Source organism: Tetrao urogallus (genome assembly GCF_951394365.1).
Source record: "Tetrao urogallus genome assembly, chromosome: 1".
Lineage (NCBI taxonomy): Eukaryota > Metazoa > Chordata > Aves > Galliformes > Phasianidae > Tetrao > Tetrao urogallus.
The window spans coordinates 179,350,968-179,373,568 of NC_136813.1; the positions used below are offsets into that span (position 1 = coordinate 179,350,968).

The following is a 22,601-nucleotide window of genomic DNA, read 5'->3' on the forward strand; positions in this document are numbered from 1 at the left end:
TAGTCTCAACATCTGTGTCAAAGTGAGTAGAGTCTTAGGCGTGCTACTGTGTTTTGGAGAAATTATCTGGGTCCTTCAGAACCAACTGGATAGACTTGGATGCTCCTTGGGCTGGATACAGCATGAGAACAGTTTCAACCTTTTGCCACAGAGTAAAACAAAGGTCTCTGCGTAACACAGAGCTCAACAGATGGCTGCTGGAAGGAAAGGTTTAGAGCCATGAGCTGTCATTGCATCCTTCAAGTCAGGGAAAGGGATCCTTTCACTGGCAGTGATCTCATCTTTGGAGATATCCTGACTAGGACTCTGGGAAAATCCCATGCATTGTCCAACATCCTTCCACCAGAAGTGTATCTCAGATACCCAGAGAAGTCCTGACAAATTGTTTTCCTTATTGCAGATCTGCGGGGTGCCAGGAAACCATTCCTGTGCTGCAGAAGCCTGTGGGGGAGGCCCAAACTGCAGTGGAGCTCTTCCTCTCTCTTCTAGTGCATTCAGGAAAGCTGAGGAGACTGCTGTCCTGCTAACTAACTTGACTACTCAGCTACAGGACCCTGAGAATCAAGTATGTGTATCAAAATTACATTTGTTCAGTGCAATGCATGGAGGATGGGAAACTGGGCAATCTATTCCTGGGAAACACCGTTCATGAGAAGTGTCTCAGCTGTAAGTCAACAGTTATGCTAAAGCCCTCAGTACCAGGGAGTTGCTTCCCATGGCACTGCTGCCTTTGCGAAGCAGGCTCTTCCTCTTCTCTCCCTGGATACTGTTTTATATTAAGGAGTAAAAGCTGTTATAGCATAGACTTGCAAATTAGAGAAGCCCAGCTTGCTTCCCAAAGTCAGAGGAAAAGATAAGGGTGGGGTCGTGCCCCCACCTTCATAGGGATATTGTTGGCTATATCACAGCTAGTCATCTGCACTCCTTATGCAGTAAGTGGAAGGAGTCAGGCAGCTCCAGCTTCATTTTATCCAGCCTAGCTATTTGTCTCAGGAATACATATGAATTACTTGAAGGTGCTTTTTTTCTTTTTTCTTTTTTCTTTTTTCTTTTTTCTTTTTTCTTTTTTCTTTTTTTTTTTCCCCACATTGCATGAACAGCTGGCTTAGATTTGGATAGCTGACTTGTAGATAGCTAAAATGAACAGAGATGAAGATGAAGTAGCAAGCCCCAAATCTACAAAAACTCATTTGCTCCTTGGGCAAAGAGCAGTGAGTGACCTGGTGATGGACTCCATCCTTACACCACAGACATGATGCAGTGCCAGGAGTATTACAGTCTACTCCCACCAAGGGACAGTGCCTCTAACCATGCCTTCCTCACAGCTGCCAAGGTCTCACGGGTCATGGTGTCCTGTACCAATGGACATGGTGACATTAGGTTAATATTATCTATGTTGTCACTGAGAAAGATTCAAATAGTAGTATTTGCCAGCAGCCCAAGAATGGACCACGCTTATCCCATTAAGATCGCTGTGCATACCATTAAGATCAATGTATACAATTTTATGTTACTTTTATATTTACCATTAAGGAATTTTTGCAGATAACTTCAAGCCAAATATTTTCTACCCCCTGTAATGTTTATATGGGCATCAAGTATTCAGCTGCTCCAATTTACAGCAGAGGAGCAGTGAAAATAACTCAAGGAAAGTGTGGCCAACACAACATGTGCAAAGGAAGCAAAACAGACAAATCCCGAAACCACAGTTTGTTCTCATTAACAATCAGAGAAAATGCCTGTGACACTGATAGGCAAAAGCCATTTTCCAATAGAAACATCTTTCTGCAGTGGCTTTGTCCCCTCCCTGCATGGTGCCTGGGCATCCATTTCCTCCTTTTAGAATCCACACCACACTACTGCACAGTTAGCGGGTGTAGAAATGAGCAGTCAGGAGACTCTGAGGCCCCCAGTCATGCAGGGACAACAGGAATGGCCCTCCTGCAGATGCTGCCAAAGTAGAAACATCATTGTTTTTCTTGCTGCCTGGGGAAACAGGGCATTTCTTCCATCTGTACCTGAGCATTTCCTTAGAGCAAAGCACAACTCCCAGAAGAGCAAAATACTATTGGAGTTTGATAATTAAATTTAAGCACTAAGTTAAATAATCACATATATTAAATTAATTGCAAAATTTAACTTTTAAAGACAAGTATTAATTTCTAGCTTTCTTGTACTTTTAAAAAGTGCATTTTAATGTAACTCCAGCATAGAAAGGCAAATTAAATTATGTAATGAATCAGATCAATGACATATCACAACACTGCATCAGAAAGCAAGTCAGTGCTTTTTCTTTAGAAATGGTTTGGTGATGGTTGCACAAAGGAAAAAAATACTTGATTTAGGCTTCTTAGGCTAGACAAATGCCATTATGTAACAACTTCAGGAGCTCCCCAAAGCAGTCTCCTATTACGGGTGTTTCAAAGGCATGCCAAGTGACCCCACTTGGGGCTCACAGTGTGAGAGCTCACCTTGCCAAGCAATGAATACAGAAAACAACGCTGCTGTTTCTCATAGTATCTCCAGGTTGAAAGCATCAGAAAAATGGCAGAAGACACCAAGCTGAAAGGCTCACACTTCAATGGGGAACTAGAGAAAGCTAAGAACCAGATTAAAGTTGACCGAGAAGTCACAAAGGAATTTATCAGAAAAGTGAAAAACTTCTTGTCAGGTAAATATGCAAGGAAAGTTCTTTCTGACTCATTTTTCCTTAGTATGTATTCAAGTGTGCTATAACAATAGATGGCTAGAAAGTGATTGAGCTGCATACATATCAGATTTCTTGTCCCCTCCAGATCTGTGCATTTTTTTTTCAATTTCTTTCTCTCTAGTATTTCTTTCTCCTAGAGGACAGCATTTTCTATTATTTTTGCCATTGATTTGCCACGTTCTAATAGTCATATTTTCTTAATTTGCCTAAATTGAAGTAGGCAAGTAATTCCCTCAGTTCCTGGGTTAGTTGAGTAAAGGGCTACTAATATAATTTCATACAATGTATGACGTCCAGGCATATTCAGTGCATCCTCAAATTGTTATTCCACCCCCTTCTTCCCGGCCCATAGGGGCTCTCTGTAGGGAGCGTGGGAATTAGGACACAAAGTGACAAACTGCTCCATCCTCTAAAGCAGTAACTTGAGGAATCAAAGGATTCTGGTAGAACTTCAGCACTCATAAAAAATAACAAAACAATATATGCCCTAAAACCTTTTCCACCCTCTCAATTGCAGAGATGTTTTGTTGCCCGTTAGTTTTTGTTTTTTTAATCAGATGCACATAAAAGGACTTGAAATAGTATTCGTATTTTCTGTAGTCTCTTGCATGTAGCTGATCTGCTCATTCCCTAAGGACTGCATGCTGGCAATCCTTTGGCATTCACGCCTCTACATCCAAACAGCAGTGAGTGCTGAGGGCTCTCTTTGTTAAGGAATATTTAAGGTATTTTACAGAATGTGAAGAAAAATGTCAGTCCTCAATGTTCTCATATTTTTGTTTGGTAGCAATTGACAACATCATCCTTGGCCTTTTTTTATGTGTTCTTAGAAGACATATGGCATTTACTAATCATTGCAAATGCATTTCTTCATGAATTTTTTGTTAGTAAATTGAAGTTTATGCACCGTGGCGGATCAAATGGATACAGTTACATCAAATCTACTGTACCGTACACTGACTCGCATGGCAGTTTTAGATGAATGCATTTTGACAGAAGACAGCTCTCTGAAATGCACAGCTGTTTGCACTTGTATTTAATTCTCCATCAGTTACTTTGGAGCATTAGCACAAACACATAATATGTTTCAACTGCACTATCACCCAAGGTTTTGTCCACAAAGGGAAGTGAGTAGAAAAAACACGTGATGATGAGACATGGCAAAGCGTTGGCTCCTCTGACCCAGTGTACCTGCCCCTCTTAGCACTGCTAGTACTGCAATGGGAGTACTTGGAAGAGGAGTTGATAAAATATGTTTTTCTCTCTCTGAATTCCCACCCTATCTCAGCCTGGCCCAAATCCCTCTCTGCAGCTTAGCCTTCCTCATTAACCTGTGAAGGAACCTCTTTCTGAGCACTGTGGCAACTCTAGGGAATGGATTACCCCCACCAGCTGGCTTGGAAAGTCTCACTCACAGCCTGGTCTCCCCAGTGCCTCTTTGATCTGGGGGCCAAGGGAGAAATGGGCTCTGACACATCTGGCTGCGTGGTGCACCGACTTAAAGCCTTCTGTGCGTTCAGTTCTGCATCAGAATTTTAATAACCTAGTTCAAAGTGAGTTCAAGTCCTCAGTTCAGCCAGCTCTGACAACACTAACAGCACTACCTGGAAGCATAATATTAATTCACAAAATGTTGGAGGTAATTCTCTTACCCCCTCGCTGTGCTTGTCAGCTTTATTCTGCCGCACAGCTCGATGTCTAGGCAACCATAACGATCCTTTGCATTTGCTGGGAGAAAGCATGCACTTCAGAATGTCTCAAGCTCAATTTCTGTTGCAGATGAGAGTGTGCCTCCAGAAGACATCGAGCAGGTGGCAAGTTATGTCCTGCAGATAAACCTTCCCCTGACTCCAAGAAAGCTAACAAGCATGCTTGGTAAAATCAGAAGCATTATGGCCCACTGTGAGAGCTACAAACTGAACGCAAATAAGAGAAACAGGAAACTGGAAGTGGCTCAGACACTGCTGGTGGAGGCATGGGCTGCCGAGTGAGTAAGCTGTTCCCTTAACAATGTGCAAACTCCAGCTGAGATTGGACTGTGGGCAGTAGCACAGTCCCTACCCCAGACACTGAGTGTCTAGGAACTCTGGAGGGAAAGCTCAGATTTCAGACTGCTGTTTTCCAGCAGTGAGCAGCCACAGTGGCCTAGGCTGTAGGATCTGATGTACTACAAGAGGTGGTAGCTGCCACCAGCTCCTGGTCTTGCTGGCTGAACACAAAAGACCAAGGGAGCTAGCTGCTTCCATGTGGGACCTGGGGCAGCATCGTATCTCGTTCCATGAGAGATTTAAACATGGGTGAGCAAGAAGCAGCCAAAACTGAGGAAGAAGAAAGTATGTTCACCTCATAAATGAGCATTCCTTGCCAGCACTGCTCTGCCAGGCAGCTTGCAGCATCCATCCTCTCCTTCAGCACAGCAGTTGGTGCTCTCCCACACACAAGGCCACTACCAGTGTTTTGATTTTATGAACCACACTTTTAGGTTGTTGTCGACTTGAGGGAACATTTCTGCATGTGAGCACGGGTGCATTTGAAATGTGTTTGCTCTGCTCTCAACAGCACAGTACTACATGCACTTTCTATTTTTCCATTTTAGCAAAGCAGCTAAAGCTCTTCCCCCTGTGGACAAAATTAATGACGAACTAAAAAATGTTGTGAGCTCCCAAGGTCGCTCCAAAAATACCCTCATGAAGTTAAATGAAGAGATACAAGGAATCAAAGCACAAATCTCACAGGTATCTTGCTGTAAAGCTTTTAATGTATGATTGAGCTTGTCCCAGTTTTTCCTTAATGTAACTGTGAATTAAAATCAAAATATGTCTCAGATACAATGCAAATTCCATAACATGTAAGGGGCTCCTCTTGTCTGTCAGTTGCTATTCATCTCCTTCATTACCAAGCTCTGCAGGTGGGATGGACAAGGCACGAGAAACCACAACCTCCAACTGTTCTTTTCCAGGCTGGGAACCAAATGAACAAGACAAGCAATGAACTCAATAACTTTTCAGCAAAACAGTCCAATTTGGAAGATGAAATTACCACACTTCAGATGAAAATGCTGATGAACAAAAATCAAGCTACAAATGTGAGAGCAGGGGCAGAAGCAACATACAAGCGAGCTCAGAAAATTGATAATGTAAGCCTTTCTGTCTCACATGAAAGGAAAAAACATTCCTTCTATGTTTGATACTGTTATTGATTGAGAAGTGTAATTGTGTTAGCCCGTTTTCCTCAAAACTCTTTTAAGTTTTCCTTATGCCACGCCATGTATAATTCCCTCGGTTATGTATAATTTCTTTTTTATTTTAAAGTTTCTAACAGCCAGCACTTCAATTTGCTTGAATGAAAGAAAACATACACATTTCACTGGCTACTCCATGACATTTTTCCTTGCACTGTGTATAAGACTCAGAGTCACCATGGGCACCAGCAAACACAACAGAGCAAATCACAAAACCAGATATTAAAATATGTGAGCGATGGAAGCACTCTGTCCACTCGTCTCGTGCTGTTCACCATTAGAGAAAAACCTGGTGGGAGTTATGTGGAGGCTGGGGTTGGCTGGGTGCTTTTCAATAGTTCCAGTTTCTTGAGAATGCTCTGAGGCAGCTGGAAATTTGCTAAAACGCTGTGTGAAGAGAACCAGACACCCATGGCTCCAAAGGCAGAGCATGACTGAGCATCCAGGTTGTAAGAAACCGATGTAGAAATCCAAACTGCAGCCTCCTAGGCACCCCAAATCAGCACAAAATGGAAGTAGCCAGTAAATATTCCAGTGAAAAAATGTTTTTAAAAAATGATATTATAGGTAATGCATTACATATGAATCAAGCCTCATAGCAAAAATGAAATATATAGAAAAGCCCTATCAAAAGAAATAAAAACCGCATACATAAGTTCTAAAAATCTTTAACTGTTTTTTTCTTTACATCTTCATCCTCACTGACACTCCAGATTCCTCCGTGGGCAGTTTGTTTCATCAATTTATACTTGGCTTTGCAGAGCACTCTTCAGTGTGCACTTATGATGGATTGTTTTAAGGTTTAAAAGATTGAAAGATTTTAAGCTTGGTTCAAACAGATGGTTTTTCTACACTTTTTTTTTTTTAAATACCCTTTGGTATGCCAGGTTAATTATAAGATGTTCCTAAACTAAGTAATGGGGTTTTGTTACAGGAATTCACTGACATTAAAAGGAAGTACACCATTCTTCAAGACAAGCTGAAAGCAAAAGGATCTCCAAAAGTAACTCTAGAGAAAGTGAAGCAGCTGAAGGAAGAAGCAGAAAAACTGGCTGAAGAGACTGAAAAAAAAATTAGAAGAATAACAGGTGATGTTCTCCTTTCTATAGCAAGCAGAAGAAATTGTGGAAATTAAACTGGAAGCCTTTCCCACTGATGTTAGCAGGCCAGGTTCACCTGAAATTGGGTTTAAAATAGTTAAACTAGTGAAAATCACTGCTTGAACCTTCACTAACAGTTTCCCAGTAATTGAATTGGTTTGAGTAGTGGGTTTTTTTTTTTGTTGTTTTGTATTGTTTTTTGACATATGTTGGTTGCAATAAGCAGAGGTCAAGAAGTGTCCATAGTGAGACTTGCAGTGATTTGATGCAGGCAGAGTAAAAGCAGGACGTACAAAATCTGTGCAGCCTGTTTCAGGTTCTCAGAGACAGGCTTTAAAACTGTAGCTGCAGATGTAGCCAGGAACTTTGATTTGGGTATTTGGACTTTTCATCTTTCCTCTGCACTCTGCCTTTTCTTACACTACCTGGATGACAACTTGTGTTACCAAGAGATGCAGGTAGATGTTTTTCCATCAAAAGAGAAGGTGCACATCCACATGCAGGGAGGCTGCAGGGCAAACTTCCAGTACAGCTCACATAATTGCACTCAGAGGAGCTAATTCTGCATGTAGTGAAGGTCTGGGCACCCCCACTGGGAATTCTTGGGCATAGGATGCTGTTCAGTATCCAAAACTGCCATGTAATGTCAGCAGAACTGAAGCAGAAATTGCATCCCAGGAGCAAATCTTTCAAGACAGGAGCCAAATAAATATTTTGAGCAGGCATTTTGAAAAGAAGTATTGAGAGAATTTCAGTCTTTCCAAACGCCCATGCTTTGGGAACAGGCAGCAAATAGGGTGCCATTATTTTCTCACTGGTTTATCTTCACAGGTACTAGGAAAATACTTCTGCAAATGAAGAAGACCTAAGCCCATTACATTCAAATTTTCTAGGCTTTACACACATTAGTAGCTGCAGTGCCCCTCTAAATGTTTTCAATTAAACCAGCTGCTTTAAGAGCTCTATGTCCTGCTCCATCATAGCTGACAGACAAAAGCACATGCTGAGAAATGAACTGTTTTAAAGCTGTCATGTTTTTCTCACTGTCTAGAAGCCAGGCTTTTCCCCCCAGTTGCATATATAACATTCTCCATTTGAAATGGGCTTATTGCCTCCATAACTGCTGGAAAAAGGAACACTGTTAATCCCTGGATTTTGCTTACACAACACATAAGTGCATTGCTGCATGTGACTTTACTCTTGCAGATTTGGAGAAGAAGCTTCAGGACCTGAATCAAACCAAGCAAGACAAGGCGGAGCAACTCAGACAATTAGAGAAACAAGTGATAGCCATTAAAAATGAAATCACAGAGCAGGAAAGCAAGTACTCAACGTGCAAAAGCTAAAGGCTGGGCAGGTAAAGTGCAACAGAGGCCTCTGTGTATACCACCTCATGAGCACAGGGTGGCTGTCCTCCGTATGTAAGTCTGAAGGTGTGTCCAGAATTTTGGTGTGGGGCATAATGTAACTTTCTCTTGGTTTTTAGTCTGAGTTTATATGGAACATGAACAACTTTTAATAAACTTTTAATAGAACACCCAACTAAGTAATCAGGATACAATCCTGAGGGGAACTCAAAATTCACAGCTGTCCACAGCCTGTGACTTCTCATTGCAAGGGCTGGAAATCATAGAATCATTAAGTTGGAAAAGACCACTAAGATCATCCAGTCCAGCCATTGACCCACTCCCACTGTGCCCACTAACCCATGTCCCACAGTGCCATGTCTCCATGTTTCTTGAGTGCCTCCAGGGACAGTGACTCCACCACTTCTCTGGGCAGCCTGTGCCAATGTATTACCAGGGAAGAGGCGGAGCCGGTGTCCCTGGAGGCGTAAAGAAACATTTAGATGTTGTATTTAGTAGGGAGATATTGGTGGTAGGTGGACAGTTGGACTGGATGATCTTGGAAGTCTTTTCCATCCCTGGTGATTCTATGATGTTAAGATGCGTGGACTAAGAAGGTTGAAAAAGGACGATTTGTAAGAGATCACCAGACAGCTGCCTCAGAGATGGCTCCCAGCACTCTCAGTTATGTTGCTGAACCCTCCAAGTGCCTGGGGCTGCCTGCAGACCAGGGCAGAGCCTTGCTGAGACAGAGCAGGGGGCCACCTGACCCTCGGGGGAATCCAGAACCACACCGGACCACCAGGAGAGGTGGGTAACAGGCAGCAAAGCCCCCAGTTGCCCGCTGGATGGCAGTGCACAGATGTTTAACACAGAAATCGACTCTGAAATCACAGCAGCACCTTTTTTGTGTGTTCCTAAGGGGTGGCCCACGTTTTTCATTAACACGCTCTCCAGCTTGAGAACGGCACCAGCATTTCAGCCTGAGCCGTGGAGCTGAAGGCTGCACACTCTGAAGAAGTTTCTCAGCGATTCCCCTACACGTGGTGCTTTACAGCAGCCAGGTTTTGCACAGCAGCTCCTTGCAGCCATACAAAACACAGGATTCGTCCTAAGTTTTAGTTTAGAATTTGTTTCTAATATTAGACAGGAGTTAGATAAAGGCTACACGAAAGGTATAGTGTTAGAAAGGCCAAAGAGAGCAAGGCCTCTGCTTCAAAATCTTACCCTTGGTACTCCTGGAGCTGAGCAGAGCATCTCCAGCTTTCCCTCAATAAAAAATAAAAAGTGCCCACCTGCACTGCCCCACAGGGAGCACGCACTCATAGTGGGCTGTGTGTGTGCTGTGAGGAGCCGGGCACCGCCTCCATCAGTCCTGAGGCAGCCCAATGCCAGCAGCGCACGTACAACAGGCCTCACGTGAGAGCCTGCCTTGCGTCCGCCCAAGGAGATGTAACCTCTGCAGTTATTGGAGTTAAAAGCATCTGTACCTGGTGGGGGGGCTTGGATAGGAACAGCAGGCACAGAGATCTCCGTGTTGTTCCCGTGACTCTGACCAGCTGCACAGCAGGCAGAGTGCCACATGCATCGCAGCTCCTGCTGTACAACTGTAACTTTGATGTGACCTGGCAAAGGCACGTGCAGGCTGGGTGCACAGAATTTGCACAGAATTTGCATTTTACCTTTTCCTGAATTTTAGCACTTCAAAAAAATCACCTGTGAGAGGCAATAAAGCAAGCCTGGAGATGAGATGGATCCATGGGAGGAAACTTTTTAAAGTGTTTTTGTGAAGTCAGTCTGCATGCACATGCTTGATCTGGATCAAACCCACTTGTTAGAGTCCTCCCAACCCCACTTCTCTTTCTTGTGGAAACAAACAACATTTAATCAAAACCATGTGAAATCAAACAGATATTCAATCAAACAGGATCTTGTCAGATGTTTCTGGGCATTCAACCACAGCCGTGCTACAACAGGCGGTAAATTGGGCCTCCTTGAGGTCAGAGACATCCCTGAGCCAGGCACACATGCAGCTCCGTGGGCACACACAGTCTGGGTTAGATCCAGAGAGGGCAACAGTTCAGCAGGACCATGAAAGCGAGAAAAAAAGGAGAAGAAAAACCTCAATAAAAATTAGAAAAATATGCCACACAAAAGAATCCCGTGGAAACACTGTTATTGCACACAGACAGGAGGGACACCGCAGAGCACCTTCTGCCCCTTACTGCTGGAGCTCACCGACTAGCAGAGTAATGCATTTTCTAAGTAGGACAAATGCAGTTGTTGTATTGAAACTGAAGCAAAGCCACGCTGTGATTTGCATGACAGGACTGTGAAATTCTATGAGTTCCGTGAATTCAAAGACCACATTGCGAAAGAGGTTTGGAATAACAATACCTCAATACCTGCCCTGCCAGCTAAGAATGGTTTAATTTCCTGGGCATTTTTAATGAAACACAGCCATGAACCCTTCGGTGGTGAGCCCTGGGTTATGTTCCAGACCTGGTGTTTAACCTTTAGGGCAGGCCACTTCGTATCTCTTTGTTTCTGCTTATCCATCTGTAAAACGAGAGCGAGCATATTTACCTACCCGGCAGGGTTTTGTGGGACGCAGCCCGCCGCACGTTTCCATTCAGTGACTGCAAACAGTGAGGGCAAAGTGTTCTTGAGGGACACCGGTACCTGGCAAAAATTTACGTACCGCCTGTGAGTGCACAGCACACCGCGTGTGCAGAACTCAGGACCCGTCCCAGCACACCGAGCCCACAGGATCCTCCATTTCCAGCCTCACTCGCAGCAGGAGGACAAACGCTGCAGCTTCAGCCTGCCAGCAGAGCTCCCGCTGCACTAGCAAATCGGTCTGCTCTCCTCAAACCGTCCCTCCACCACCATCCCGGTGCTGTGTGTCTGGAGCTGGGGAGAGGCAGCCGGCGGCCTCTCCTCGTGCTTCGTGGCCACCGAGCACTGCACGATATTAGCTGTCCTGTCCCATGGGCGGCCAGCACCTTGCCCGGCCTCGGACGGCGGGCAGCGAGGGCGGTCTCCAAGCCCATTCCCACACGGTTTCTTCGCCGATAACATCTCTGGCGGGCGTCGCCCCGTCGGGTGCGCTCATCCCCACACCGGAGCACGAGACGCACCACGACGCCCCGCTCCTCCGCCGCCTCCTCCCCGGCCATACCGCTGCGGCGGGGCCCCTCGTTGGGAGGGGCCGTCCTGGGCCCGCCCCGCCGTCGGGCCGGGAGCGCCGTGCAGCCGGGCCCGGCCCGGCCCCGCGGGGGTGGCGGGGCGGAGGGGGAGGGCCGGGGGCGCCCGGCGGCGCGGAGCCGCTCCCCGAAAGCCGCGTGGAGCAGCAGCGCCTGCGTGCAGCGGCGGCTCTGAGGCTGTCGGCGGCGCGGAGCTTCCGGAGCGGGGGTCCCGTCCCGTCCCGTCCCGTCCAGACCCGTCCCGTCCCGCCGCTCGCCATGGGCCGCCTCTCGCTCTACCTCTGCTGCTGCCTCGGTAGCTCTCGCCCGGCCCCGTTCCCTCCTATTCGCGTTCCCGCCGCCGTCGGGGCGCGGGGAGCCCCGGTCCGGCGCGGGGGGGGGCTGCGCTGGGCTCCTTCTGACGGCGGTGCCCCCTTCTCTCTCTTCTCTCCCGCAGCGTTCCGGGTCGCGGTGGCTCAGGAGCCCGAGTACAGCTACGGCTGCGCCGAGGGCAGCTGCTACCCCGCCACCGGCGACCTCCTCATCGGCCGCGCCGCCCGCCTCTCCGCCTCCTCGACGTGCGGCCTCCGCCAGCCAGAGCCCTACTGCATCGTCAGCCACCTCCAGGTGAGCGGCGCCGTGCAGAGCCCAGTGGGGAGCAGCGGGACCGGGGAGCCCCGCGCCGTCGGAGCCCGTTGCGAGGCGGCCCCGTGCCGTGAGGCGAGTCCGTGAGACGGAACGGGCCGCCGTGAGTTCCGTCAGTGCTTTTCCTTTATTTCAGCCTTGCACGCAGCCGTCTAGACAGCTTCCTGATTGCAAGTGGTCTGTGGTGCTCGGCCGCTGCGCCCGTAACATAATTATATTTGTATGGGCTGCGACGGACGGGACGCTAGTGGGGCTGTCGGGTTCATCTGTGGGAAACACAAAGGCCGTTGCTGCTTAAGCTTAAAAGCTCTGCGTTCAGCGGAGATGGAGGATAGGAATGGAATTTCGATAATCGGCAGCTCGGTTATACGGAAAGTAAGGAGATAGCCCCGGGGCAGGGCTGCTGCAGACACAATGGGGGCAGATTCTGCCACTCTGAAGGAGCACCGCTCCCTCCCGTGCCCGCAGTTACCCAACCTCTCCCCGCAGGGTGACGCCGGACTCAGCGTTAGGATCAGAGTCCCAGGGCATCAGCAAAAAACCCTGCTGCAGCCGAGTAACAAACGCGCTTTGTTGGCTTTTGCCATCCCCAAAATGCTGAGGTGCCGAGGTGCTGTTTATATCCAGAAACACCACTTCGGGAGTTGAGATGTGCCCGCATTACTGATGCCAGGCCCACTCCAGTGTCTGTCTGGTGTGTCTGTGCCTACTTCTAAGCTCTGCCAGGCTGTGGGTGCAGGAGCATCTCCTCGTTGCCCTGGGGCTGAGCAAGACTAGTTGCTATGGGATGTGTGGCTTTGCAGCTGCTCAGGGACAGGGATGAAGTCGGTGAGATGGAAAGTTGGCTTGGCACAGACCTGGTGCCCTGGTGTGGTGAGAAGTGCTTGTCCAGCTTCCCAAGTGGCACGCTTGCACCCACTGGGTTTTTTTTGTAGACTGTGCAAGCTGGGTTTGTGGGCACAGCTTGAGATTGCAGTCTGAGGTGAAGTGCTGGTAGAAGCCTGAAAAGTTGGATTCAGAGAGGGGACACTGGTTGCTGAATGCCAGTGGGCTGTCTGCATGCACTGGAGATGACTCCAAATGTGAAGAACTCACATCCCCGAGTGAGCTCCTAAGAACCACGGCTATTTCACACATACAGCTTTGTGTGCACGTTTCAGTTCAGGGATTTCTGGAGATGCTGCCTCTGGTTGGGAGCTCTTCTGCCTGCTGGCAGGGATTTCCTGAGCTTTGCAGCTTAGATAGAAAGCATACCACCCATAAAAGTACAGTGTATGGAATTCCTGGCATATTTTCCGTTTAGCGTTTTTGCATCAATTTATAAAGGTAAATACACTTATCAATTAATTGAGAAACAAAGCACCACACCTTCAATGCCTCCCAAAGGCAAAATGCATGGAATGTAGTATGAATGAAAAATACTCTTATCTGCAGGAAGCAACTATTGCCCGTGGATAAAATCGGTAATTCTGGTTATCTTGTTGTTTCAGGAGGACAAAAAATGTTTCATATGCGATTCTGAGGACCCCTTCCATGACACTCTCAATCCCGACAGCCATCGCATTGAGAACGTGGTCACCACATTCGCTCCAAATCGTCTGAAGCTTTGGTGGCAATCGGAAAATGGTATGTGGTGCGGCTGGGAGCTGGGTCTCAGGCGCTCTCCCTTTGTCTGCGGTACCTCCGTTTTTGCTGTTAGCTCAGGGCTGGTAATTACTGCTGAGGAAAGGATCACGCTGTTAGCTGAGAGCTGAGTAAAACGCTGCTTTTGTGTGTCCTGGAGTGGCTGCATATCCGTAACAAAACCCCGTGAGCCCTCCAGGAGTGTTGGAAAGAGCTCTCCCGCCCTAGCGAGAATCCTTTCCTAAAAAGAGAAGTTTCCCAGAGCGGCTCCAGGCCCATCTCGTGTCTGGGCAGGAGAGCAGAGCAGAGCAGCCTTCCAGCGGTGCAGATCCTGGGCAGCGCTGCCAAGGAAGGGCTTCACTGCGGGGCTTCCCCGCACTGCTGGGACTGCAGGCTGCTGTCCTGCTGCCACGAGCCTGGGTTCCTGCTCTCATGTGCCAAAGGCTTACACTAATACCAGAAATGAGCCAGCAAGCTAAAAAATTCAACAAGTTGCATGTTAGTTTGGTGGCCTTTATTTTGTTTTTTGCCCTTCCTCTGCCCTTCTGGCTTTTATAGTTCTGCTTTTGGCATGCTTTTCTATAGAAAGCAAGGCATCTAGATTTTCATCCTGCCCTAAAGCCAGATGGACAGGATGGGATTTCTGCAAATGCGCTGGCAGGAGCTATCTGACTGTTAAAATAACACGGTAATATTTGTAACATTTCTGTTGCTCGGTAGAGAAAATTTTTCCCTAAGTCCTTTTTAACTGTATTTGACCATATAGATCAGACTACCAAGCCACTTGTCCTACTGGTTCTCTTCTAGCATTCCAAATAATTCATGTTTTTTGCAAAGGCTTGGCAGCATCCACACAGAAAAGTTCTTAGCTCATAAGGTCATGAAAATGTCCTTCAACAACGAAAAACAAATGATTCTTTCTGTCCAATTCATGTTTTTCCCCATTCAGGCATGCAACAGAAGAGTACACTGCTGTACACTGCACGTCAAGTCACAACTGGTTGAACATTTAAGCACTTTGTTGGTTTATTCTTTTCATTTTTTTATCCTTCCTCCTCTCTGTAAATCTCGCTTGATTTTTTAAAATATTTCTGTCTGCAGTGTGGTTGGTACCCGGCTGTTTTGGGAAGTCTTTTATATTTGCAACTTGCTGTTTCTGTACAGAGTCCTTGACCATAGGTAGTCACACTGCACCACTTGAAAAACGTTTTGCTTGTCATGATTTCCAAGCCCTTGTGATTGCAAAGCAGGGCTGGGGTGGCTGGTTTGGGAGTACATAAAAAAAGATACTGTAAAGAAACAGTTCTGTGCCCAGATGGACAAGATTGTTCAGAGAGAGAGAAAAAAGGTGGGAAGCACTCCCCGTGAGATGAGATGCTAGATGTCAGGACTGCAGAGGCTCACAGCTGGCGTGCTGCTCTGCGGCTGCAATGTGTGCAGACAGCCTGGGGCTGGGCTTGTGGTGTCCTCACTCCTGCCAGTCTCTGAGCACTGAGCTATGGGTTGGCTGGGTTCTACAACTACTACTGTCCCGCACCTGGTGCTGTTAGCTACATTACGGTCTGAAGTAAAGGCAGTGCAGGCTCGTGCTTTGGGTACAGCTGTTTTTGCAGGCGATGCACAATAATCCCATGTGTAATGCAGTCTTCAGCAGGTCCATAATGTCTCCTTGTAACTCGTTAATGCACTATATCCCTTTTTGATGTTAGAGTCAAGTGGCAAAGAAGAGAATCCCAGTGTCACCAGAGCACAGATCCTTGGTGAAGTATTGATGCCGAGGCTGCCAAGTGTCCTTCCTTGCTGCACAGTCCCTTTTCTCTGCTCTTGCAGGTCTGGAGAATGTGACAATCCAGCTGAACCTGGAGGCTGAGTTTCATTTCACTCATCTCATCATGACCTTCAAGGTAAGGATGCTGCAGCTTTACCTGTGGTGTGAGCTCTGCACAAAGCCCCATGCGTCTCCTAAAGACAGGGACAAGAGAGTCGTCACAGTCTTTTGGTGTGTGGGACATGGGCTCCGTGTGAGTTGGTTAGCCTGATTTTCAGATCTGTCAACCATTAACTAAATCCTGAAGTTGCTCAGCTATGACTGTGTGGCTTGTGTTGTGCTTAAACATCAAGTGTGTGAGGCTGCAGAAGGAGTTATACAAAATCCAGGTCATTTGTCTCTATGGTGGTTGTGTGTACAGATATTAGCTAGATCATTTAGAAGTGAGGATTTTTCTTTAAAAAAAATTGGCTGTTATCAGCTTTCATTTGGCAAATGGGAAGGTCTTCAGGAAGAAGAAACATCTGTACACAGAGTGTCTTTGTTTCTCGCCAAACAGATGTCTTGGAATGGCAGATTATGTCCTGTACATCCTAAATCACAGGCAAGTGCTAGCAGCAGCCTTCAGCTCGGTTTAGGGGCTGCAGCTCCTGCAAGGCTAAATCCATGCTCTCTACATGTAGACAAATCTCTTAATTTACGCGGAATTGTAGGGGTTGGAAGGAGATCTAGTCTGACCTCCCTGCTAGCAGGTCCTCTATGGTAGGCTGCACAGAAAAGTGTCCATATGGGTTTTAATGATCTTCAAGGAAGGAGAATCCACAGTCTCTCAAGGCAGCTTGTTCAACTACCTCTGCTGGACTCTCTCTAGAACATCCCTGTCTTTCTTGCACTGAGTAGCCCAGAACTGGGCACAGCGCTCCAGCTGTGGTCTCAGCAAGGCAGAGCAGGGGGAGAGGATCACCTCCCTTGACCTGCTTGCTGTGCTGCTTTTAACACACCCCAGGAAATCATTGGCCTTCTTGGCCACAAGGGCACACTGCTGGCTCATGGCCAACCTGTTGTTCACCCAGGTCCTTTCCTGCAGGGATCGGCTTTCCAGGAGAGGCGGTTAGTTTTTCTTGTGAAATCTGCTTGTTTTTCTGACAAGTGGTGGCTGAGGTGGTCTCCTCTGGTCACACTGCATGTCCCTGGCAGTGAGGGTTCCCTGAGGAGCCCTGGCCTGGTGCTGGTGGTGCTGGGCTCACTGGGTGCTTGGTCATGAGGAAGACCAGGGGGAAAAACAATTTTAGTGGTGACTTGTTGTCTTTGTGTAGAAGGCTCTTTCTGGTTGGCTTCATTTTCTGTTGGGTGAGATACCAGTTTGTAAGGAGGGTGACATTTTCAGCCAGGAACAGAAAAAAAATTTGTTTCCAAACATGACTGAGATGTTTTTGTGCTTGGCTCCTTGATGGCTTTCTCTGAATCCATGCTGTTAATGATGCGACTTGTGGCTCTTCTTGATGCAAGTCAGGTATTCATATCTGCATTCTGAAATGCAATTGATTGAAACATTATTATCACAGGCCCATGAGGTCTCCCTGCAGAAGATGGGAGGAGGTATGGCAAGGCAGAAGACTGTGCTGCTTTTCACAAGCAGTGGAAAAAATCCCTTTGTCTCTGGAGCCCTGCTTTAATCTCTAGTTTTGAGATAGGATTTGAAATCTGAGAAACTTTAAGTTTGGGCACTTAACTGCTTGATCACTGAATGCAGTCTTTTCTAAAGATAGATGATCTTTGATTTGATGTGCATTGCGTTGAAGATCTGCTTCTGAACAGAAAGTAGGATATCAGCAGTAAAGGGTGAAAGGGCAAATACTCTCTACAGAGAGAGGAGAGATGAAAATCCAGACGTGTTGATTCCTCACAGTTAGAAGTGTTCAATGTAAATGTGAGTAATAGTTAACAAAATACAATCTCCTTTGGTTTTCTCATTACTAGACATTCCGCCCCGCTGCAATGCTGATAGAAAGATCATCTGACTTTGGAAAAACATGGCAAGTATATAGGTATTTTGCATATGACTGTGAGAGCTCATTTCCTGGGATTTCAACTGGACCCATGAAGAAGGTGGATGATATCATCTGTGATTCCCGATACTCCGACATTGAGCCTTCAACTGAGGGAGAGGTCAGAGGTTTTTTTTCAAATGCTTGTTGCATAAACGTCTTCCACACAAATTCAGATTCCCTGAGCCTTCTTTTGTACTATTTTTCCCCAGGTCATATATCGTGTTTTAGATCCTGCTTTCAGGATTGAAGATCCATACAGTCCAAGAATTCAAAGTATGTATGCACTTATCTTCTAGGCTCATTTGGAAGTATTTCTGTACTTATAGCAGCAATCCACAGTCAATGTCAAACATTAGCCCTCATGATAATTTTGAAGTCATATGAATGCGTTCCTGGTGTGACTTCTTTTCCTGACTCAGTGATCTACTGGGAAATAGCTGGTGTCATCAGCTCATGCGGTCAGTCTTACCACCTTTGTTGTAGTTGGTTCTTTCCGTATTGGTTGAGGAAAAGAGCTTAGTTTAAAGATCCTTCTCTGCAAAATACATGCAATCACCAAGAGAAGCCTTGGAGTGTTATCCTGTAATGGTACAGTTTTCAGAAAGCAAAGAATCGGAATTAGAAATGTACTTTGATCATTTTGCGTTTTGAGATAAAATCAAGGGTGTTGTGATCTATATTTTAGAATTTAGAACATCTGAATCATGAACATCTGAATCATCTGAGTGACTGGCCTTAGTAAATCTGTGTAGCTGGTCCACACAGACATAACCAAAAATGCCTGTAGCAGGTGTGTAGAGTCATTGCGAGCAAGGAAAGCGGAGATATGTGCAGACCTGTTGCTTAGTGTGGTCAAAGTTTAACCTCTTTTGGCATTTGGTTTGAGTAGGGAATGGTTGTGCTTGGCCTTAAAGTTGACCTCTAATTTCATTTTCCTTCTTAGCTTCAGTTCACATCCTTCTGTGCAAAGTTAACTGTAGTAGAAGAAAATATCTGAAGTAGGAGAGCGTCTGCTAGTTGCTATACTGGTTGAATGTTTTAACCCAAATTTTTAAAAGAGAGAGAGGCTGCTTTCATCAGCTTATTAAATTTGCTGGGAAAGTTGGATGTATAAGAAAGAAGAATATATTTGTGTCTTATTTCCATCTTAGATTTTTATTCAAAAGACTCTTAAAGCTCAAAGTCAGCAGTTGCTTAATATTGATCCCCTCCCTTTCTCCTGCTGTCCACATCTTACACTTGGAACTCCAGAGTGTCTAGAGAGCCGTTGTCTCATCTGGTGGGGACTGGTGTACGTGCCTTTAATATTTGTGCTCTTGCCTGTGTATGCCTATAGTAAAACAAGCTAGCATTTTTAATTAAGCTTAAACTGGCTTACACAGTATCAGCCTGCAGTAAGTAAGTTACTGTAATTTTTAGAAGTGGGGAATATGAAGTGATGTGATATGTAGCATGTAAGAGCTGAAATTAAACCTGATCTAATCTGCCCAAAGGAAGTGTGTTTGGGAAGTCACTGCTGGCTTCCTCCCATTCAGTACAGTATCTGGTAAATAACTCCAAAACATGTTTTTCTGGTGTCCCCTGCAGACCTGTTGAAGATCACAAATCTAAGAGTCAAGTTCACCAAGCTGCACACGCTGGGAGATAACCTCCTGGATTCGAGGATGGAGATCAGGGAGAAGTACTATTATGCCATTTACGACATGGTGGTGCGCGGGAACTGCTTCTGCTATGGCCACGCCAGTGAGTGCGCGCCGGTGGAGGGCTTCAACGAAGAAGTGGAAGGAATGGTGAATATTCCCACTTTTCTACACATAGCTGTTCCTGATCGTGGGTTTCAATTTCTTTTGTTGTTTTAAAGCAATATGGAAACAGTGAGGTGAAAATGTGATAGGAGAAATTTGAGTTCCTCTCCGCTCTTCACCTACCAACAAGAAAACCATTGAAGTCATTCTTTAACAGCAAAGCTATTATCTGTCCTTACTGACATTAATCAAGCACAGAGAGCTTAGATTCAGTGAAATGTTTTAGCATTCATTTTCTAATTATGTTAAAGAACTGATGGAATTAAAAGGCAGGAAGGTAGAAAGGGAATGTTTCTGTAAGGAGCAGGAGATAAGTGTGTGCTGACATCCTTGCCCTAAAATTGAAGGAAAGAGTGGCCTTAGGGAAAGAAAGTTTCATGAATCAAACAAGATCTGCATTTGTATCAGTCCTTATCAGCTGAGAAGCAATTTGCATAGTTGCAGCCCTGATTAATTAACAGCAAGCTCTGCAGGAAAATTCTGATGCCTGCCTTGTGTGCTGTTGTGTGAGTGTCCCATCCCTTCTTGGTTCTGGGTTTCCCCATGATTTTTGTCTAATGAGCAATAATAGCAGGAGTGTTAATGAGTGAGTTATTAACTAGATGAAAATGTGGAGGCATAGGGGAAAGCTGTGTGCTTGCCTCAGGGGCTGCAGGATATGGGTATTCTCCATTGCTCCTTGTTCTCTGCCAGGGTCTCCACCTGACAGCAGCCCTTTGCCTTAGAATTGTGGCTCCAGTGCTGGTAGTTCCCATCACCAAAGGCAGTGGCTGTCACACCAACACTGTCTGCTCAGTGCTCGTGTGTTGATGACAAAGCCTTGGCCTGATGGATGAGACCCATCCAAAATGTGGTTATCTTTCCTTTGAGAAGGTATGGCAGCAGTGGGCTAGAGCTGACATGCTGATATGACTTGATGCATGTTAATATTTAATTAACAGCTAATAAATAGCTAATTACTAGCTCTAAGAGGCTTCTGTGACTATTTAGATGGAACTGTTCTCCCCTTGTTTGTGCCTAAAAGCATTTATTCATGCATGAGTTCCAGTAAGTCTAGGACAGGTTTGTTATGAGGGCATTCTTAATGTAAGCAGGCAAGAGATAGTTCTGTGGCCCTTCATTTCCACTTACCTGCATTATATGCTTTATAATGCAGAGACTCCAGAAGTATTTCCACTAGTTGTATTTTGAGTGAATTGGAGAAGCCTGTTTTTTTTCTCCACCCTCCCTGAATTGATTATTAAATCAACTATTTCTTCAATTTTATATATATATATATATATGTTTTTATTTTAATGACAGGTCCACGGGCACTGCATGTGCAGGCATAATACCAAGGGCTTGAATTGTGAGCAGTGTTTGGATTTCTACCATGACTTACCTTGGCGACCTGCCGAAGGCCGCAATAGTAACGCATGCAAAAGTGAGTTTGGGTCAAACGCAAATCTAAAGCCTGGTGTTGCTCGCTTGTAGCGTTATGCATTGTTGTGTGAGCGACTCGTGGAATCTGTGACGGTGTGTAAAGTTCTGCATGTTCTTCAGTTGACTCGTCTCCTCTGAGGCTACTCTCGATGTTCATCTTTGTCACAGAGTGTAATTGCAATGGCCACTCTGCACAGTGCCACTTTGACATGGCCGTGTACATGGCGACAGGGAACACCAGCGGGGGGGTGTGCGACGACTGCCAGCACAACACGGTGGGGCGCAACTGCGAGCAGTGCAAGCCCTTCTACTTCCAGCACCCAGAGAGAGACCTGCGGGACCCCGACGTCTGCGAGCGTAAGCATGGCCCTGTGCCTGGTGGGATGGATGAGGGGCCTGGGTTGTGGTCCTCAGGGCTTGCTGTCGGAGATTTGGGATTTATCATAGCTACTGCTCTCTTCCCCCCCCTCCCTTCATCGCAAAGATCTGGAGGGGAGCTTGGAGGTTAGCTTGGAGGAGTTGAGTGAGCCTAGCTTTGTTTTGTTTTCTTCAAGAATCTGCAAATGTATTTGGTGGTTTCATGCTCAACTTGTGTCATCTTTACTCCTTGTGATAACTGTACTCTATGCAGCAGCTGAGTTTATGTTACTCAGTGTGAGACTTGGCCTTTTCTGTTGTAGCAGTCAACAAAATGTGTGCAATGCTTCCTTCTTAGCTTGTAATTGTGACCCAGCTGGCTCCCAAAATGGTGGCATATGTGATCGCTACACAGACTTCTCTACGGGCCTCATTGCTGGCCAGTGCCGCTGTAAATTATTCGTTGAGGGGGAACGCTGTGATCTCTGCAAAGAAGGTTTCTATGGACTGAGTGCCGATGACCCAGCGGGCTGTCAATGTGAGTAAAAACATATGTTCCTTTATGTGGGATCAAAAGCTCTTTGAGGTGCTGCTAGCCCTGGGAGAGGGTAGTTTTGTGGGGTTGTTTTTCTTCTCCTTTGTTTCATGTTTTGCTAAAGAAAAAAAACATTCTTGTAGATCTGCTGCAGCTTGGAGTCCACTCTCTTCTGAAACTCATCTCCCCAGCTGGTCCTGGGGAATACATGCAGTGGAAGTAGCAGAATTGTATTTCTTTTTAAGTCTCTAAGCCAGAGGAGTTTTACTGGGATGGGTGGTAGGCAAAGTGTGCAATTAATCTCTGACCTGGGAAATTAGGGGAAGCTTTAATATAAATATTTAAATTGGATACTGTAGCTGAAATCCTGTGTTTTGACCTGCCTGTTTGTATTTCCCAATCCAGCTTGTGCATGTAATCCTCTGGGTACCCATCCTGGAGGGAATCCTTGTGATTCAGAGACAGGAAACTGCTATTGTAAGCGCCTGGTGACAGGAAAGCAATGCAATCAGTGCCTGGTAAGTAGATTACTGTAAGAATAATGACGAGACACTGGTGTGAGGGATGCTAGCAGGCAGGCGTCTGGCATGTGGGCTGGTGTCGAGAGCCGTGAAGCTATGTTACAGGGAGGGAGTTGTGTGCTGGGGCTGAGTTGAGGCAGGTGAGACCATCTGGAAATTAATTCCTGTTCTTCATTGTGTTCAAGGAGTGAGATGTTAGGATAACTGTTGTGGTTGCTCTGCGATAATGTGGGTCTGGGGCAGTTCTGCCTGAGCCCTTTTTGGGGTGAAAGGTAAAATGGACTGAGAAGCA

General features: G+C 46.1%; 2 protein-coding genes across 2 annotated transcripts in view; both read left to right on the plus strand.

Annotated features, from left to right (window-relative positions):
- LAMB4 (laminin subunit beta 4) overlaps nt 1-8,397 on the plus strand; it is a gene marked incomplete at both ends in the record, with an annotated part of 43,869 nt that extends 35,472 nt beyond the window's left edge. Inside the window, 7 exons of the mRNA XM_079545632.1 lie at nt 401-565; nt 2,518-2,671; nt 4,490-4,697; nt 5,307-5,445; nt 5,670-5,846; nt 6,886-7,039; nt 8,258-8,397. Of these exons, the coding sequence (XP_079401758.1) occupies nt 401-565; nt 2,518-2,671; nt 4,490-4,697; nt 5,307-5,445; nt 5,670-5,846; nt 6,886-7,039; nt 8,258-8,397 (1,137 nt within the window). The remainder of the gene's footprint in view (nt 1-400; nt 566-2,517; nt 2,672-4,489; nt 4,698-5,306; nt 5,446-5,669; nt 5,847-6,885; nt 7,040-8,257) is intronic.
- A 3,464-nt stretch (nt 8,398-11,861) lies between these two features.
- Nucleotides 11,862-22,601, plus strand: part of LAMB1 (laminin subunit beta 1) — a gene marked incomplete at both ends in the record, with an annotated part of 40,644 nt that continues 29,904 nt past the window's right edge. The window contains 11 exons of the mRNA XM_079546871.1: nt 11,862-11,898; nt 12,040-12,209; nt 13,718-13,853; nt 15,681-15,754; nt 17,599-17,787; nt 17,879-17,942; nt 19,257-19,459; nt 20,777-20,897; nt 21,065-21,253; nt 21,612-21,791; nt 22,194-22,306. Coding sequence (XP_079402997.1) covers nt 11,862-11,898; nt 12,040-12,209; nt 13,718-13,853; nt 15,681-15,754; nt 17,599-17,787; nt 17,879-17,942; nt 19,257-19,459; nt 20,777-20,897; nt 21,065-21,253; nt 21,612-21,791; nt 22,194-22,306 — 1,476 coding nt within the window. The remainder of the gene's footprint in view (nt 11,899-12,039; nt 12,210-13,717; nt 13,854-15,680; nt 15,755-17,598; nt 17,788-17,878; nt 17,943-19,256; nt 19,460-20,776; nt 20,898-21,064; nt 21,254-21,611; nt 21,792-22,193; nt 22,307-22,601) is intronic.